Source organism: Bombina bombina, unplaced genomic scaffold (assembly GCF_027579735.1).
Source record: "Bombina bombina isolate aBomBom1 unplaced genomic scaffold, aBomBom1.pri scaffold_587, whole genome shotgun sequence".
NCBI lineage: Eukaryota > Metazoa > Chordata > Amphibia > Anura > Bombinatoridae > Bombina > Bombina bombina.
The window spans coordinates 107,125-125,330 of record NW_026510841.1 but is presented as its reverse complement, the minus strand read 5'-3'; the positions used below and the strand labels follow the sequence as shown (position 1 = coordinate 125,330).

Sequence of the window (18,206 nt, the reverse complement as noted above, 5' to 3'; positions counted from 1 at the left end):
TTAATTTTGATTGAGTGTCCCTTTAAGCTGTGTGTTTATATATAAATAACATTAGCAGATCTAATTTACCTGAAAACTCAGCTTATTTTTATTGGCATGACCTTGAAAAAAACAGGTGATGGTTTTGATTAGCAAAAACAGCTCATTCAAATACCAAAATAAACACAAATAATCCATTTCCCATACATTTAATACTCTGCAGTAGGTATAACAAGTCATTTGGAAAACATTAAGGGGAAACAAATATTATAGAACCATGTCCCTTTAAGGTAAGTATACCTATCAGCAGGCAAAAGCTATAGTGCCATTTATTTTTTATTTTCCCCAACACTGCGATGTAGATAAATCATACAGGTAAAGGGGCCAGGTATATGCAAAGCATGACATAACATTTAACTAATGAAGTCCTACAATTCTTAGAGTCTATTTCAGAAAATAAGCTCATGTTTTTATGTGCAAGAAAAAAAACTGCTAAAATAAAAAAATGAAAAAAAGCCTTTTGGAAGAAAAAGAAGAATGTTAATCCAATATGTAAGATGATCGTTGTTTTTCATGATTCCCCACTGGGGATATTGTTAATACGTGCAAAAATATCAGACAAAACTCATCAAATTCCAATAATCGTCTTTGACGTTTCTGCCTAAGAGCAGGTCAGTATTATAAAAATATCAAATTATTTTGTCAGAGATCAGAGGGATGTAAGTGAGCACCTTGTAGGAATTATTAAAGCAATAATTAGAACACAAAGACTGTAGTCTCAGATATTAATCCTGGAAAACCCAAGCCGGCTGTGAACAAGGAGATTTTCTCAAGATTGCAGCAAATCACTATCTTGTATTGAAGAGTTACAGCTCAAGGATAATTCTATATCATCTCAAAACAAAGCAACATCTACTGGGAAAGAACAGGGTGACCTATCTAATGCAGCAAGCTACAACAAATTTGCACTCTAGTATAGAAGCAATTCACAAATGCGATTTTATATTGCACATCAAATGCTAAAATGAGTATCAGTATCATATGTTCATTCACTTGAACAAAGGTTAGATAATGATTGTAATGACAGATTCGCGCAATAAGCTCAAATTGTTATATAGTAAACCACTTAGTCAGTTTTTTATGAATGCCCATAATCTTTTTATTTTATGGATATTACTGTAAAAAGGTGCAATTTGTTCAACAGTCAAACACTTGTTCTGTCAATTTACGTGTGTTATGGAGGTATGAGGGCAAATAGTGTGCTATTTTTATAGCTACGCCAGTCAGGTTTCCTTTAAAGAAATATCAGCTAGATTTCGAGTTTGGCTTTATGATTGAAAAAGCAGCGTTATGGCCCATAACACTGCTTTTTCCCTAACGCTGCTATTTCAAGTCTTGTAGGTATAGGTGTACCGCACACCTTTTAGCCTGTCACGCAACGTCAGTACCGCACTTTTAAAAAAGTCCTTTTACAATGGGACTCCCATAGCGCCGGTATTACGAGTTTGCCTAGGAGGCAAAAAAGTGAGTGGTACACCCTATAACCACAAGATCCGTACCGCTATCTAAAGTCAGTAGTTATGAATTTTACGTTACAAATCTGTAGCATAAAACTCATAACTAAAGTGTTAAAATGTACACTAACACCCATAAACTACCTATTAACCCCTAAACCGAGGCCCTCCCGCATCGCAAACACTATAATACATTTATTAACCCCTAATCTGCCGCTCCGGACATCGCCACCACTATTAAAATGTATTAACCCCTATTCCACCGCTCCCCGACAACGCCGCCACTATAATAAACCTATTAACCCCTAAACCGCAAGCCCCCACAATGAAATATACTTAAGTAAACTATCAACCCCTAAACCGAAAGCCCCCCAACAACAAAATATACTAAAATAAACTATTAACCCCTAAACCTAATGCCCCCTAACTTTATATTAAAATTACAATTTCCCTAACTTAAATTAAAACTTACCTGTCAAATTAAATAAATTAATTTTAAACTAACAATTAAACTAAGATTATTATTAAACTACAATTAAACTAACTACCAATTAAATTAAACTAAATATTAAAAAAATCCTAACACTACTCTAAAAATTAACTAAATTACAAAATTACAAAAAAACTTACAAAAACAAACACTAAATTATGAAAACTAAGAAACAAATGATCAAATAAATAAAAACAAACCTAGCCTACAATAAACTACCAATGGCTCTTAAAAGGACTCAGCTCATTTACCTGTAAAAAAAAATACAAACACCCCCCCAACAGTAACACCCACCACCCCCACAACCAACCCTCCCAAATAAAATAACTATCTAAAAAATACCTAAGATCCCCATTGCCCTGAAAAGGGCATTTGTATGGGCATTGCCCTAAAAAGGACATTTAGCTCTTTTACATGCCCAGACCCTAATCTAAAAATAAAACCCACCCAAAAAACCCTTGAATAAACTTAACACAAACCCCCGACGATCCACTTACAGTTCTTGAAGTCCCGCTTGAAGGATCCATCCAGACGGCCTCTTCGATCTTCATCCAGCCGACGAAGTCCTCATCCAGGTGGCAAGAAGTCTTCATCCAGACGGCATCTTCTATCTTCATCCATCCGGCGCTGAGGGGGTCCATCCTGAAGACATCCGGCGCGGAGCATCCTCTTCATACGGTCTTCGCCGTAAACTGGAACTTCAATGCAAGTGACGTCATCCAAGATGGCACCCCTTGCATTCCTATTGGCTTAAAGATTTCAATCAGCCAATAGGATTAGAGCTGCTAAAATCCTATTGGCTGTTGAAATCAGCCAATAGGATTTGAGCAGCTCTCAAATAACTTCAATAACTGTAAGTGGATCGTTAGGGGTTAGTGTTAGATTTATTTAATTTTTTGGGGGGTGGGTTTTATTTTTAAATTATGGTCTGGGCATGTAAAAGGGCTAAATGCCCTTTTAAGAGCAATGCCCATACAAATGCCATTTTCAGGGCAATGGGGAGCTTAAGTTTTTTTAGATAGTTATTTTATTTGGGGGGGTTGGTTGTGGGGGTGGTGGGTTTTACTGTTGGGGGGGTTGTATTTTTTTTACAGGTAAAAGAGCTGAATTCTTTGGGGCAATGCCCCACAAAAGGCCATTTTAAGGGCCATTTGTAGTTTATTGTAGGCTAGGGTTTTTTACTTTGGAGGGGCTTTTTTTATTTTGATAGGGCTATTAGATTAGGTGTAATTCGTTTTTATTTTTGATAATTTGTTTCTTATTTTTTGTAATTTAGTGTTTGTTTTTTATAATAGTTAATAACTATTTACTAACTAGTCTACCTAGTTAAAATAAATACAAACTTACCTGTGAGATAAAAATAAAACCTAAGCTAGCTACAATATAACTATCCTATAAAATAAAAGGCCAAGTGTGTTTGTCCGAAGCCGTCATGCGCAGTAGAGACAGCACGAGGACAAACACACCTAGCCTTACCTGACATGCTGTTTGCGGCGAAATTGGGCATGGCTGGGCGGGAGCGTGGACGTGACCGGGCGGGAGCATGAGTGTGGCCGGGCATGACTGGGCATGGCCGGGGACGTGGTCGGGCGTGGCCGGGTGCGGTCGGCGCAAGAGAGAGGGGAGAGAAATAGAAAGAGAGGGAGAGAGACAAAAAGAGATAGGAAAGAGCAGAAGAGATGGGAAAGTGCAGAAGAGAGGGGGAGAGGGAGCAAATGAGAGGGGAAAGAGCAAAAGAGAGGGGAAAGAGCAAAAGAGAGGGGAAAGAGCAAAAGAGAGGGAAGAGAGAGCAAAAGAGAGGGGGGAGAGAGAGCAATAGAGAGGGGGAGAGAGAGAGCAAACGAGAGGGGGAGAGAGAGCAAAAGAGAGGGGGGAGAGAGAGCAAAAGAGAGGGGGGAGAGAGAGCAAAAGAGAGGGGGAGAGAGAGAGAACAAAAGAGAGGGATGGAGAGAGAGAGCAAAACAGAGGGGGGAGAGAGACAGCAAAAGAGAGGGGGAGAGAGAGCTCAAAAGAGAGGGGGGAGAGAGAGAGAGCAAAAGAGGGATGGAGAGAGAGCAAAAGAGGGATGGAGAGAGAGCAAAAGAGGGATGGAGAGAGAGCAAACAAAAGGAGAGAGACACAGAGCAAAAGAGGCGGGGAGAGAGAGCGCAAAAGAGAGGGGGAGAGAGAGAGCGCAAAAGAGAGGGGGGAGAGAGAGCGCAAAAGAGAGGGGGGAGAGAGAGAGCGCAAAAGAGAGGGGGGGAGAGAGCGCAAAAGAGAGGGGGGAGAGCTTTTGTTTCCGCAATCGCAGCTGTTAGGCTTTTTTTTTTGCCGGCTCTCCCCATTGATGTCTATGGGGAAATCGTGCACGAGCACGTCAAAGCCGCGCTTGTTTTCGGTGCGGTATGGAGCTCAACGCCACCATATTGCCCGCACAAGCCTGCTTTTTCAAAACCTGTAATAGCAGCGCTATAGGGAGGTGAAATAACGGCACTTTTGTGGCGGTCGTTAAAATCCCTATAGCGCTCAAAACTCGTAATCTAGCTGTATGCTTTTTTTTTTTTTTTTAGTTTTTTTAGAAGAGCGTTAAAGGGACAGTAAATGCAAAATTAAAGGGATACTAAACCCAATTTTTTTTCTTTCAAGATTCAGATAGAACCTGCAATTTTAAGCAACTTTCTAATTTTCTAAATATTATCAATTTTTCTTCAATTTCTTGAAACTTGTTTAAAATTGTATGCTCTGTTAGAATCATGAAATCATTTTTTTTGGTTGCATGTCCCTTTAAACGTCAAACAAGTAATTTATAAGTAAAGATTCTTGAACAATGATGATCTAAGGATATTGGATGTATACTTATTAAACATCTTTCTAAGCATTTATTTCTTTAGTGTATTTTTGGGATTCATTTGGTATATATGCATTATTAAACTTCATATTTCCTCTATGTATATTTAGCAATTTTTGTGCAAAGGTATTTAAAGCTTTACACCTTACAATCTAATATAATACTAGAAGGTCTAATGTATACCTTTGTTTGATGTTATATACAAAAACAATATTTTTCTTTATTATATTAATAAAGCATTTTTCACAGATATAGCACACTTGAAGAAGGGGCAATGAGCTATGTTGGAAAGTAGAAGCTCAGGAGTAAGTTGAGGAACAACTGCCTTACAGAAAGGGTAGTTGATTCATTGAACAGACTTTCAGTAGAGATGGTAAATAAGAACAAAGATTGTACATTAAAGGGATATGATACCCAAATGTTGAAGCACATGAAAGTGATGCAGCATAGCTGTAAATAGATGACTAGAATATATCACATGAACATATCTATGTAAAAAGGAAGATATTTACTGCAATCTTTCCTAAGTATTCACACCCCACTGTAAAGAGACTTTAAGCAGCCAATCAGAATGTTAGTCTCAGGACTTGCAAGGGAGTGTGAATCTGGCATGTTCAGGCACAGTCATGTTATTTTACTATTCAAGAAAGTTTACTATGAAATCTCACAAGATTTCAGTGAAATCTCATGAGATCACAGTAAAGCAAATGCATGGCCTCTGCTGATGCTGATTGGCTATTGTTTTTTGTTTGTTTTCCAACTTGTAGCTGGACAGCAGCTGAAGTATAACTGTTCACAGAGCACTTACTCTGATGAGCTGAAGAAATTGTGAAGTAAAATATCTTCCCTTTTATTCCGGTGATATTTTTATGTTAGCTTTTTGCAGTTTTGCTGCATCACCTTCAAGTGATTTACCATATGTGTATTATGTCCCTTTAATTAAATAACATATGGGATATTCATATGGCTAGGGTGATGATTAATTCATCTTACATTTTACAAGTAAATATAAGCAGCATTGATGTGTTTTTTTTTTTATTCTTGCATGCCATTAAACTTTGGTATTATGGATTCACAGTAAAAAAAAAATCCCAGACATCTCTGTTTTTTCTTGGATTTTTGCTCCATAAGAGACAATAAGATGCATACATACTCACCATTGTTGCTGCAGTCATCTACTAAGATTATCTCCTTTAGAAGTTCAGTCGGTGTTTGCTTGATGGCAGTGTGAATAGATCTCAGGATCACAGAAAGGGCTTCGTTGACAAATATAAAAACAATGCTGACTTGTGGAAGATTCTCTGGGTACGTGAGGTTTTTGCATCTGTAAAAAACAAAATAAAAGAAGTTTTTCAGCAATGGTAAATTTACATTAAACTATTTTCCTTAAAGGGACACTGTACCCACATTTTTTTCTTTTGTGATTCAGATTGAGCATGACATTTTTTTTTTCATTGTCTCTTTATTGTTGAGGTTCAAAATAATTATACAAAGCAAATTAATTCATTACATCTGGTATCCTAATAGGCATAGTACATATAAATCCAGACATTACAGATAAGGCAGGAAAGTAAAAAAATAAATATCAACATGTCTAACAAAAAGAAACAACAATTGGGGCAGATTACTGTTTTTGCCCGATGTACGAAGATAGAACCTCTAACCTTTTCTTTTATAAGAACTATAACATGAAACAATTAGTCAGATAATATTGATATAGTAGCTCCAAGTAGCCCAATTTGGGGGACGCCCATCAACTCAAAACAGAACCACAAACAAAAACAAAACCAAACAAACAAGCAAACTAACAAACAAACAAACCAACAACAAAAAAAAAAAAAACAGGGGGGGAGGGGGGAAGGAAAGAAGGAGATAAAATAAATGGACTTAAATGGCATAGAACTGTTACCAAAGCTTTAACAGTACAAGTTCAGAATTTCAAAATGGATAAATTAAATAGTCAATTTCATTAGGAGAAAGGGTTTTAATAAAAGGTGACCATTTTGAGAAAAATACAGTAATGTCCTGCTCATCAGTTAAGTTGGTATCGATCTGCTCTAGGATACATTGTTTTTTCAGACAGTCCTTGACCTCCGGAATACTGGGGGTCTTCCTGCTTTTCCAATTTTTAAAAATTAGGTATCTAGCCGCTAAGATGGCCGTGTTAACAAATCTATAGTTTACATGCCGATTTTTTGAGTCCTCCTGAAGGAACAGTATGTATGTCAATTTTAATGTCAGAGGGGAAATCCCCAATTTATTATTAAGCCAATATTGTAACTTAAGCCAGAAATGTCTAATCCCTGGACACTCCCATAGCATAAGTACAAGGTTAGCTGCTAGTAGTGAACATCTAGGGCAAGTATGAAAGCTGAGATTTCCATATCTGAAACCTTTATCAGGAGTAAAATATGTCATAAAAAGTAGCTTGATGTGAGATTCTCTCCACGTAGCGGAGAGAGTAGTTTGTGTTACTTCAGAGATTGAATATTGAATGAGATCAGTATTGACGTGGTTCTGCAATGAGCTAAACAGAACTGTGGCCCACTTTAAAGAAATATTTTCCAAATTAATAGTACCTTTTAAAGAGCTCAGGGCTTGATAGCAAGGGGAAACTGACATGTGTCCATTTTTGGCTAATACAAGCCAGTTTTCCATGTATCCTAAGGTCCAATTCCAGCCAAACTTATTTATTAGATCAAATAGAAAGTGTCTTGCTTGTAGATACGCGTAAAAATCCTTTTGAGGTAAATTGAACTCCTCACGAAGGGAACCAAATGTTTTAATACACTTGTTATCAGAATCTAATAATTGGAAAACATTATGTAGGCCTAGCATAGACCACCTTTGAAAGGGTGATGTTTGGAGTCCTGCTTGAAATTGTGGATTGCCTATTAATGGCATGTATTTAGATACCCCATAGTCTAAATCTATTAATTTACTAACTTTTCGCCAGACCTGGAGTGGATTAAATATAGTTCTCATTTTTTTCACGCTAGAATTACAATGGATTATTGCTGAAGGCAGGAATGGAGCAATTACATTTTTTTCCAATTCGTTATCTGTGACATAGTCTTTGCTGAAAATCCAATCCATCACTAGACGCACGAGAAAAGCATAATTATATATTTTAAGATCTGGTATAGCCAGCCCTGCAAATTTTCTAGGGAGGGAAAGTTTAGCTAATGAGATTCTGGGTTTTTTACTTTGCCAGATGAAATAACTCAAAGCCGAATTAATCGTTAGAATATCATTTCTCTTAAGAATCAATGGAGTGTTTTGAAGAACATAAAGGAGTTTAGGAAGGCAGACCATTTTATATAGAGCTATTCGGCCTGATAGAGATAAGGGGAGATTATGCCAATTCTTCATACTCTCCTTTATTTTATTTAATATCGGCAAAATATTAAGGCGATACCACATATCAGGGTTGGGAGAAATTACAATACCAAGATATCTAAAGGATTCGGAGACAATCCTAAATGGTATGTTTACCGGGGGCTTGTTGGGGTGTTTAATCCACATAAATTCAAATTTGGTAGTGTTCACCTTGTACCCAGAAAAGGATCCAAACTGATCTATAGTCAAAAGAAGTTTTGGGATATTAAAATAGGTATTTCTAATATAGATAAGGATATCATCCGCATATAAAGCAATTTTAATTTCCTTCTTACCTATCATGATCCCTTCAAGATGATGTATAACGTAGATAGCAAAAGGTTCAATGAAGAGGTTGAAGAGGAGGGGGGAGAGGGGACATCCCTGCCGGGTACCTCTTTTAAGGAATATATCCGAAGAGATCAATCCATTGACTAACATCCTTGTAGAGGCAGAGTTATATAGATTAGTAATAAATTTAAGAAAACTACCATTCAGACCAAAGCGTTTTGAAGCGAATAGAATAAGTGGTCATAATGGAGTCAAAAGCTTTTTCTGCATCTATTGCAATAATCGCTAAGTCCGAGGTGTCCCCCCTCTCCCCACCCCCCAACCCCTCCCTAGTTCTAAAATAATCAATGGTAAGAAAAACTTCTCTTATTTTAGCCGAAGAATTACGTTTGAACATGAATCCTGCCTGATCCTTATGTATGATAGTAGGGAGAAGGGACTGAAGCCTAAATGCTAAAATGGAGGTGAATATTTTATAGTCTGCATTTAATAAGGCTATAGGCCTGTATGATTCCTTTTTTTCAGGATCCTTCCCTTGTTTTAGGATTAAGGTAGTATAGGAGGCAGTAAAGCTGGAGGAGGGCTGACTATCCTTGATATACATATCGTTATATAATGAAGTTAGGTGGGAAACAATTAGCGGCGATAATATCTTATAAAACTCATTAGGAAGAGTATCTGGGCCTGAGGCTTTGTTCAAGGAAAGATCATGAATTGCTCTAGATACTTCAAGCTCCGAAATTGGGGAGTTAAGGATTTTGGTCTTTTCATGTGTGAGTGTTGGGTGCAAGATTTTGCTCCAAAAATCTTCACGCTTAAGAGTAATTTGAATTTTTGAGGGAGTAGAGGTCTTGATAATAATCTGAAAAGGTCTTTAGAAGCTCCTCTGATGTTGTTAAATTTTTACCTCTATCGTGTAATAAATGAATCAGAGAAGAACCTTTATCCCTCTTAACTAGTCTTGCAAGGAATTTCCCGGTTTTATTACCATATCTGAATAGTTTAGCCTGAAGTCTCAGGTCTTGCTGGGAGGTCCTATAAAGGAGAAAGGAATCCCTTTCCTGTAACATTAAAGTATACCTTGCCCAACTAGCCGGTGATTTCTCTATTAAATGATTATTATATGCGTTGGACACTGACCTCAGGATTTCCTTTTCTCTTAGTTTGACTTTCTTTGTCCTATTGATGACGTAGGCTAAAATCTCCCCCCTAAGGACAGCTTTCACAGTTTCCCAGAATATGGTAGGCCGATCAGAATATTCATGATTAAAAAGAGCATACTCTTCAAACTTAGAAATAAGCCAAGTTTTAAACTTAAAATCTGTTGCCATATAAGCCGGGAAATAGAACCGCAAACTCCTAGGAACAAAATCATTAAACTGAAAATCAAGAAAGATGGGGGCATGGTCTGAAATGCATATAGGGAGAATCCCCGAGATGATTTTTGATTTACATAGCCTTTCATCCACAAGGAAAATATTGATCCTTGAAAGTGACTTATGGGCTTTAGAGAGACATGTAAAGTCTCTGGTATCGGGATTCTGTGACCTCCAAAGATCTCTGACTCTGAGATTCTGAAAAAGTCTATTGAATAATTTTGACTCTAGGTTATCTCTTTTGGTTTTTGGGCTAGAAGAGTTTTGTCTAAGCCTATCTAAGGGATATTGTGGTGCCATGTTGAAGTCTCCTCCTACTATAAGATAACCTTCCGCATATGCCACGATATTAGCTTGGAGTGTTTCCCAGAAAAGAGGACTAAAAACATTAGGAGCATAGATGTTACAGAATGTAAATAGTACCTTATCTAGTTTAATCTTTACCAGTAAAAACCTCTCCTCTGTATCTGCTTTGGTGTGAATAACCTGATAATTGAATTTTTTCCCAAGTAAAATTGCAACCCCACCTTTCCTGTGTTTGCTAGGGGATGAAAGAACTTCTTTAACCCATGAAAATTTAAGTTTTAAAACTTCTTCTGTTTTTAAATGGGTTTCTTGCAAGAAGGCGATGTTAGTATTTTTTTTTTTTTTAAGTGCAAAACTATTGTTTTTCGCTTAATAGGAGAAGTGATACCCCCAATATTCCAAGAGGTCAACTTAAATTTACCTAAAATATCTGCCATTTAAGAGAATCAGGGGAAAAAAGAAACAAAAAAAAAACAAACAAAAAAACAAAAAACAAAACAAAAGGGGGGCCCCCCAAAAAAAACACACACGTAATGACCCCTTAGCTTGTTGGACCATCTTCCACACAAAATTAGTTACTAATAGATAAATATTAGAAACATCCAAAGGAATCATGTCAAACCCCTATTTTCCAATGGGAGGGTCTCAGTACAAAATTTCTCAGCCTCTTTAGATGAATCAAAAAAATGCGTTTAATCATCTACCATGATCTTCAATCTAGCTGGGTAAATTATAGTAGCTCTAATACCCTGATTAATTAATCTAGTACAAATTGGGGCTAGCTCTCTTCTTTTTGCAGCTGTTTCTGCAGAAAAGTCTTGAAAAATCATAATTTTTGCCTCTCCCAGGTAAATGGGCTGATTTTTACAGTAGTAGTGTAGAAGTGTAACTTTATCCTGGAAATTTAATACTTTGGCTATAATAGGCCTGGGTCTAGTTCTAGTGTGCTCTTTGTCAGCTGTATATGAGCCTAACCGATGTACCCTTTCTACTATAATTTGTGGGTGAGAGTGTGGAATATTTAAGAGTTGGGGTATGGTAACCGTTAATAATTTATTTAAATCGTCATATTGGTTTTCTTCCGGTACCCCAAGTACTCTAAAATTGTTCCTCCGGGAACGATTTTCTAAATCCTCTAGTTTACCCTGGATTTTTAAAAGAGTGGTATTCATAACTTCTAGCTTGGTGTTATGACTCAGTGTCAGGTCTTCTAAATCAGAAGTTCTTTGCTCTACTTTTGAGAGTCTGGCAGAGAATTGTCTAACCTCATTGGACAACAAGGTAATATCCTGTTTAATTTCAATCCAAAGGGAATCAAATTTAGGGGTCAAAGCATCAGATATCTTAGAGACCGGAGCCTAATTTTCCAACGGCTCACCTGCATATGACGGATTAGGGGTAGCAGTGTGTATATCTGCCGAAGTCTCAAGAGTGCTCTTATTCCTCCTTTCCCTTTGATGGGCTGCCATAACTGAGGGTGAAGTTTTTGCGTGAGTGGATAAAAATTTATCCATGTGATTAAAAAGTGAAAAAAAAATAATTAAATGGTGATCAGTGCACTGAGCTATTCAGTGAAAGTGAAGGAATGGTAAGTGAGACCCTAGAAAATTGTGGGTAATAGAAGTGAAATTATTATTACGTGCTCCAAAGTGAATGGGTGAGGTGCTTAACAAAAGTGAGAAGAGAAGGGAAAAAAAAAAAAGGGGGGAGAAAAGAGAAGTGGGTGGTAGGGGGAGGGGAAAAAAGTGTAGGAAGTGAATAAAGACTTTAAGTCAGTTATGAGAGCCTACCATGGACCATAGACGAGAAGAGAGGAAAAAAAAAAAACAAGGGGCTATTGCAGCCAATATTTTGACGCTGAATAAGTCAAAATAGGATTTAAATCAAAGTTGAGCAAAAAGGCCTAGACATTTGTTTCAACACCTAACTCTTATTCAAGCAAGGCCTGATGAATCAGGCTGAACATAAAGTGTATGTTACTCGATTAGCTCCGTAAATATACTAAATTCAATTGAAAGAGGCGACTTTTAACTGCAGTTTCCTGCTTATCAAAGGAAAATTACTAAAAAACTTTTCAGCAAGAATTTATCGTTACAAAAAAAAAAAAAAAAATAGAAAAAGAAAAAGTCTCAGTTTTAACTTGTAACTGTGTATATCCCACAGACTACTAGAGATAGAAGAAAAAAACAACCCCCCCCCCCAAAAAAAACCCCATATAATATCAAATGAGAAGAAATAAATAGATAAATAAATAAATGATTTCTCTCTTCTCTTTTTTTTTTCTTTTCCCTTCTTACTATTCCCTTTTCCTTTCTCTTTTCATATAAAGCAAAATCCTACTAAGGGATATAATAACAGTGTTCCTGGGTCCAATCTAAGTGAGAGAGATTTTAGGACCAATAATTAATATTCAGCACTTATGATCTGCACAATTTTGTCAGAACTATAGGGAGAAGGCTCCTCTTATATGATAGCAAATAGGAGAGAAGAAAAGAGCAACCTTAATCAACCAGAGAAAGAATAATAAAAAACAGTCCCAATAATAACAATTAAAGAGTTACTTGCAAACAGACATTGTTCAAGGGACCTGTTAAAGTGATTGGTTAAACAGTCAGGCACAGGTAAAGCATTTCCTCGTCCCTCATGCTGTGTTGATCGCAGGACAGAGCCTCCGAGTTACAGAAGCAAGTTCAGACACTTCACAATCAGCAGCGATGTCTTGAATTTCAGCAACAGTAAAAGGCACTCCTGGGAAGGAAGGAAGGAAGGAAGGAAGCAGAGCTGGTTTGAAATGGCGTTCAGCCAAAACCCTCAGCACGCTATCAGACCAGCCGCCAAGGAAAACCCCTGCTCACCATACCAGTGAAGGGAGAGAGTAAAACAGGCTTGAGCGACAGCGGTAGACCGTGGGGAGAAGACAACCAACACTCCGCAGCCAGCAGCCAAGCAAGCCGCTCCACAACAAAGCCTGCCAAGGAGACCCAGCACGAAAACAGCAACTCCTGTGTGGTGAGCCGCACTCCCGGGATGCAAAAGCAGAGTAAGTCCCCTTGTGTCCAGGGACAGTAGCCCGGAATCCAGGCAAAGGCAAGCCGCTCATGCAAGAAAAGGACACAGACCCAAATCCTCCGGTGGGAGTTTGGCTGCCGCTTGAAGTATGGACAAGTCTCAAAACAGCCCCCTCTCGCAGCACCGGTGGGAGGGGGAGATGATCCAAGCAGGAGTGGCAGCCTCCAGTGGGAAGTCAAGCAAGGGATCCAGATCAACCGATAGGTAAGTAACACAATTGTTACAGGTGGCGAGCCGAGCAGATAGTAGCCGTACGACTAAGATATACCTCCGCAACTACCTGAGAGTCCGAGTCCCAAGTACTTCTGGGCAATATAAGTGAAAGTTTCTGTTCTGCTTGGTCCCCGTAAAGGAAGGGAAGCTTGTACTTATCCCTTTGTCCAGCAGGTTCTGGGTAGCCTCTGACCAGGCAATATCAAGTGTACTTTTAGACCGGGGAGCCAGTTAGGTCCCCCCTCACCCAGCACCGGGGGGGGGGGGGGGGAAGAGAAGGATATTACCGGCTGTTTACCTTTGCACTTAGGGGCTAATTCGTAAGTTAGGAGTCCAGTACAGGTAAACTGAGGAGAAAAGATATGAAGAAGACAGTCTTTTCAAACGTTATGCTATACAGCAAAGTGCAATGGAAAATGCACTTTTGGAGCTCTGGTAGTGTTAGCAATTAGACTAAGCAAGCCGCCCAAGGTCTAAGGCTTTCGGCGCGAAGATCCACCGCCAATGACTTGCAGGGGAACAGAGAGCAGGTGCTCACCTGGCTTTGCACACACGCTCCTCCCCCGGAACTCATGAGCATGACATTTTAAGCAACTTTCTAATTTACTCCTTTTATCAAATCCTCTTGGTATCTTTATTTGAAATTCAAGAATGTAAGTTTAGATGCCGTCCCATTTTTGGTGAACAACCTGGGTTGTCCTTGCTGATTGGTGGATAAATTAATTCACCAATAAAAAAGTGCTGTCCAGAGTACTGAACCCAAAACAAGCTTAGATGCCTTCTTTTTCAAATAAAGATAGCAAGAGAACGAAGAAAAATTGATAATAGGAGTAAATTAGAAAATTGCTTAAAATTGCATGCTCTATCTGAATTACAAAAGAAAATTTTTGGGTACACTGTCCCTTTAAACAAATCAAAGTTTGTTTTTTTTACTATCATCTTCTCACTTAGGAGTCACCCATTCCGTTACCACTTTTTTTTTTTTTACTGTAAAGTTATCTGGAGGTATAACCTACAAGGAGCTCTGCCAGCTGTCTCATTGGTAATCAGTAGAAAACACTACCATATCTCCAGCTGCTTTTAAACAGCCAAGACTTGAGAAGAAGAGGGGTCGCATTCTGCCTATTACTAATAGCATGGGTAGTACAGATTGTCTGGTCCACCTGACAACTTCAAAGTAAAAAACGTTACAGGGGAGGATACGCATTTACTCATTTATCATGGGTGCTTCCTTAGGTACTCATATATGCCTTAAGCACCCAGTTCCACTTACTGATGAGGTAAAGCTAAACATGCAGCAGGATATATTGCGAGCAGCGAGATTTTGGCGAAACTGAAAGACTTTTATGCCAACATTGTTGCTATAAAATTGGCAACAGATACATTCTGAAGCTTTAAAAGAAAAACATTTTTCTGAAATAAACAGTAGTAGCCTGTGGTAACAGTGTGATACTTATTGGTTCAACAACAAATTGGTAGGTTCCAACATAATCTATTACATACACTAAAAATTCAAGTCACTAGTCTTACTTTTTAACAATTTTTTTAAAGGGACAGCCTACTCTTGAATTATAATTGTTTAAATAATCCCTTTATTACCAATTCCCCAGTTTTGCATAACCAACACAGTTATATTGATATATATTTTACCTCTGTGCTTACCTTGTACCTAAGCCTCTGCAGACTGCCCTTTTATCTCAGTTCTTTTGACAAACTTGCATTTTAGCCAATCACTTCTGACTCATAAATAACTCCACAAGAATGAACAAAATGTTATATTTATGGCACATATAAACAAACACTGTCTAGCTGTAAAAACTGTCAACATGCACTGAGATAAGAGGCGGCCTTTAAGATCTTAGAAATTAGCATATGAGCCTATCTAGGTTCAGATTTTTAACAAAGATTACCAAGAAAACAAAGCAGCTTTGATGATAAAAGTAAATTGGAAAGTTGTTTAAATGGACAGTAAACCTTCAAAAAAAAAATCAACTATACAAACATATAGTAAACTGATTTTTCATAATTTAGTGTCATACTTTTTTTTTTTATTTAATGTAAAAAAAAAAAACAATATATAAATGCTTTATTTTGCACTCCCTCTGTTTACCTCATTATGCAAAGCCATTCACGAATGGCTCTACATATAGCCCCTGTGAGCGCGCGTCGCCATATTCAATCCTATGATTCATTTAGTTAGAAAGGATTTCAGTAGGAGTATTTTTCTGTGTCTCTATATCGGTCACATGATCTTTACTCTTGGTACGCAAGTGAGTGTTTAGCCCTGCAGCATTAGGAAGTATATTTATTTATAAAATAATTTACCAGGAAGGATACATTGAGATTTCTCTCATTTTCAAGTATGTCCTGGGTACATGCGTGTTACTGTAGTGACACTACTGGGAATGCGAACGGGATCGTGCATTACCGTATTGCATATTCATTACACTGATTAGAATAAAAGCTACGATTGGTCGATTGCTTGGACCCATTTCAGTTGCTTGCTCATGGGGCTGTCAGCTATTGCTAGACCGCAGCATGAAGCGGCTGCTTCAAAATCGAAAAATAAGGTAACGGTTATAATTTTAAAAACATTTACATTCTCAAAATATTAAAAATGAAGTTCACAAACGAAATAATATTTTTTTTATTAAACACACTTTTCTGACCCTTTAAAACTGCATTCCCTATGTGAAAGTTTAATTTTGACTAGACTGTCCCTTTAACAAATACCAAGCTGAAAATGTGAAACACCTGTAAAAGAGAAAAACATAACACACTGATAACACATTCTTATGTGGTTATTACAGGAAAAAACTATGGAAACAACATATCACATTCATTTTGCTTAGATTCACCAGACTTAAAGTGATAGTAAATCCTAGCGTTTTTTAAATGCTAGGGTTTACCAGTACTACAAATAAATGGGACTTTCAGCCATGATGTATAAAATACTTCATGCTGAAAGTTCCTTTATTTGTCTGCAGTGTATGCCACGCAGAGCTCCTTAGGCCGCCAACGACAGAACACTATATTCCAGTGAAGTGATCTTAGCCAATAGCATGCTAGCTATCCAGCATAATGCCAGCTGGGCCGCACAGCTATTGGCTAGGAGGTGGAAATGTCACCTCACTGAAAAATAACGTTCTGCTGTGGGTCAGGCGGCCTGAGGCGCTCAGCGCGGCATACGCTACAAACAAATAAAGTAATTTTCAGCATGAAGTATTTTATACATTATGACTAAAAGTCCCCTTTATTTGTTGCACAGGTAAATCCTAGCGTATCACAAACTCTAGGATTTTCCATCACTTTAAGTGACTGTATTCAGTCCCATGAAGCATCTGCTGTACACTTCTGCATGAGTGCCGTGTAAAATATATTTTCCCCATCATCGTAGCTCTGCGTTAGTTTGTCATTTAACTGCAGCAACATGTCATTTCATAAGAGCCTTTCTCCTGCACTGTAGTGTACACATAAAACTATACTTCTATAATTAAATTCATGGTCAAGAAACAAAAAAGTTTCTTACTGGCAACCAACAACTTTAAAAAAAAAGCTACACAGCAAAGTTAGAGCATTAGACGGATGCAAAAGTGTTCTCCATTTTGAAGATCAAGTACAAAATATTACAAAAAATATTTTTGCAAGTGAATACAGTGATTGGAAGCTTAGAAAAAAATAAAGAAACCAAAGGAAAATCTATGAACTTTTGCTGCTGAAAATCTGTAGAAATATCCCAAACAGAAAGTATATTTAAAGCAGCCGTACAATAAATGACCCACATTGCAGAATAAAATAGGTGACCGATAATAAACATAAAAACATAAATTATGCTTACCTGATAATTTTCTTTTCTTCAGATGGAGAGAGTCCACAGCTGCATTCATTACTTTTGGGAATTAAGAACCTGGCCATCAGAAGGAGGCAAAGACACCCCAGCCAAAAGCTTAAATACTCCTCCCACTCCCCTCCTCCCCCAGTCATTCTGCCGAGAAACAAGGAACAGAAATATCAGGGTGAAATATCAGGGTGAAAAAGGTGCCAGAAGAATAAAAATACAGATGCCCCACAGAAAAATATATGGGTGGGGAGCTGTGGACTCCATCTGAAGAAAAGAAAATTATCGTGTAAGCATAATTTATGTTTTTCTTCAGAAATGTTAAGAGCCCACAGCTGCATTCATTACGTTTGGGAAAACAACACCCAAGCTATAGAGGATACTAAATGCCAAGATGGGAGGGTACAAGAGGTGGCCCATTCTGAGGGCACCAGGCCTGAAACCACTACCCAACAAAACCCTGCTTCGTCCAAAGCCGAGAACATTGGAAGGAAAAGGCCCCAAGGACACTGACCCGCAGATAGTCCGGAAGCATAGCTAGAGACCGTAAAATCAGACTCAACTGAACCAACAGTCCACTAGGAAACACCGTCGCCCAGCGGTCGGCCCCCAACCACACACCCCTTGCTAGCAAAGGGAACACCAGCCCAAAACTCCCAAAGGGACAGGGCAAGAGAAAACCAAAGGAGATCGAAAGGACACCACAGAATTCCAGAAAGGAAGACCCCTATAATGAGCTCAGCTCATAAAGACCAAAATGGGTCCAAACAAATAAGGGGAGGCAACGCCCAGACCAACATAACACAAGGCCTAGGACCAGGCATCCGAAACAACGATTTCTACTCTCCACGTTGAGTGGAAGCACCAAAACGACCACAGAAAACTTATCCTCAAGTCGTCAGCACCTAGAATACTGAAGTATTCA

The 18,206-nt window shown here is 38.2% G+C and overlaps 1 protein-coding gene across 1 annotated transcript in view; it reads right to left on the bottom strand.

Moving 5' to 3' along the window:
- The window catches only part of LOC128643483 (polypeptide N-acetylgalactosaminyltransferase 18-like), a gene marked incomplete at its 5' end in the record, with an annotated part of 233,425 nt that overhangs the window by 117,261 nt on the left and 97,958 nt on the right, over window positions 1–18,206 (bottom strand). The window contains one exon of the mRNA XM_053696328.1: window positions 5,968–6,134. Within this exon, the coding sequence (XP_053552303.1) occupies window positions 5,968–6,134 (167 nt within the window). The remainder of the gene's footprint in view (window positions 1–5,967; window positions 6,135–18,206) is intronic.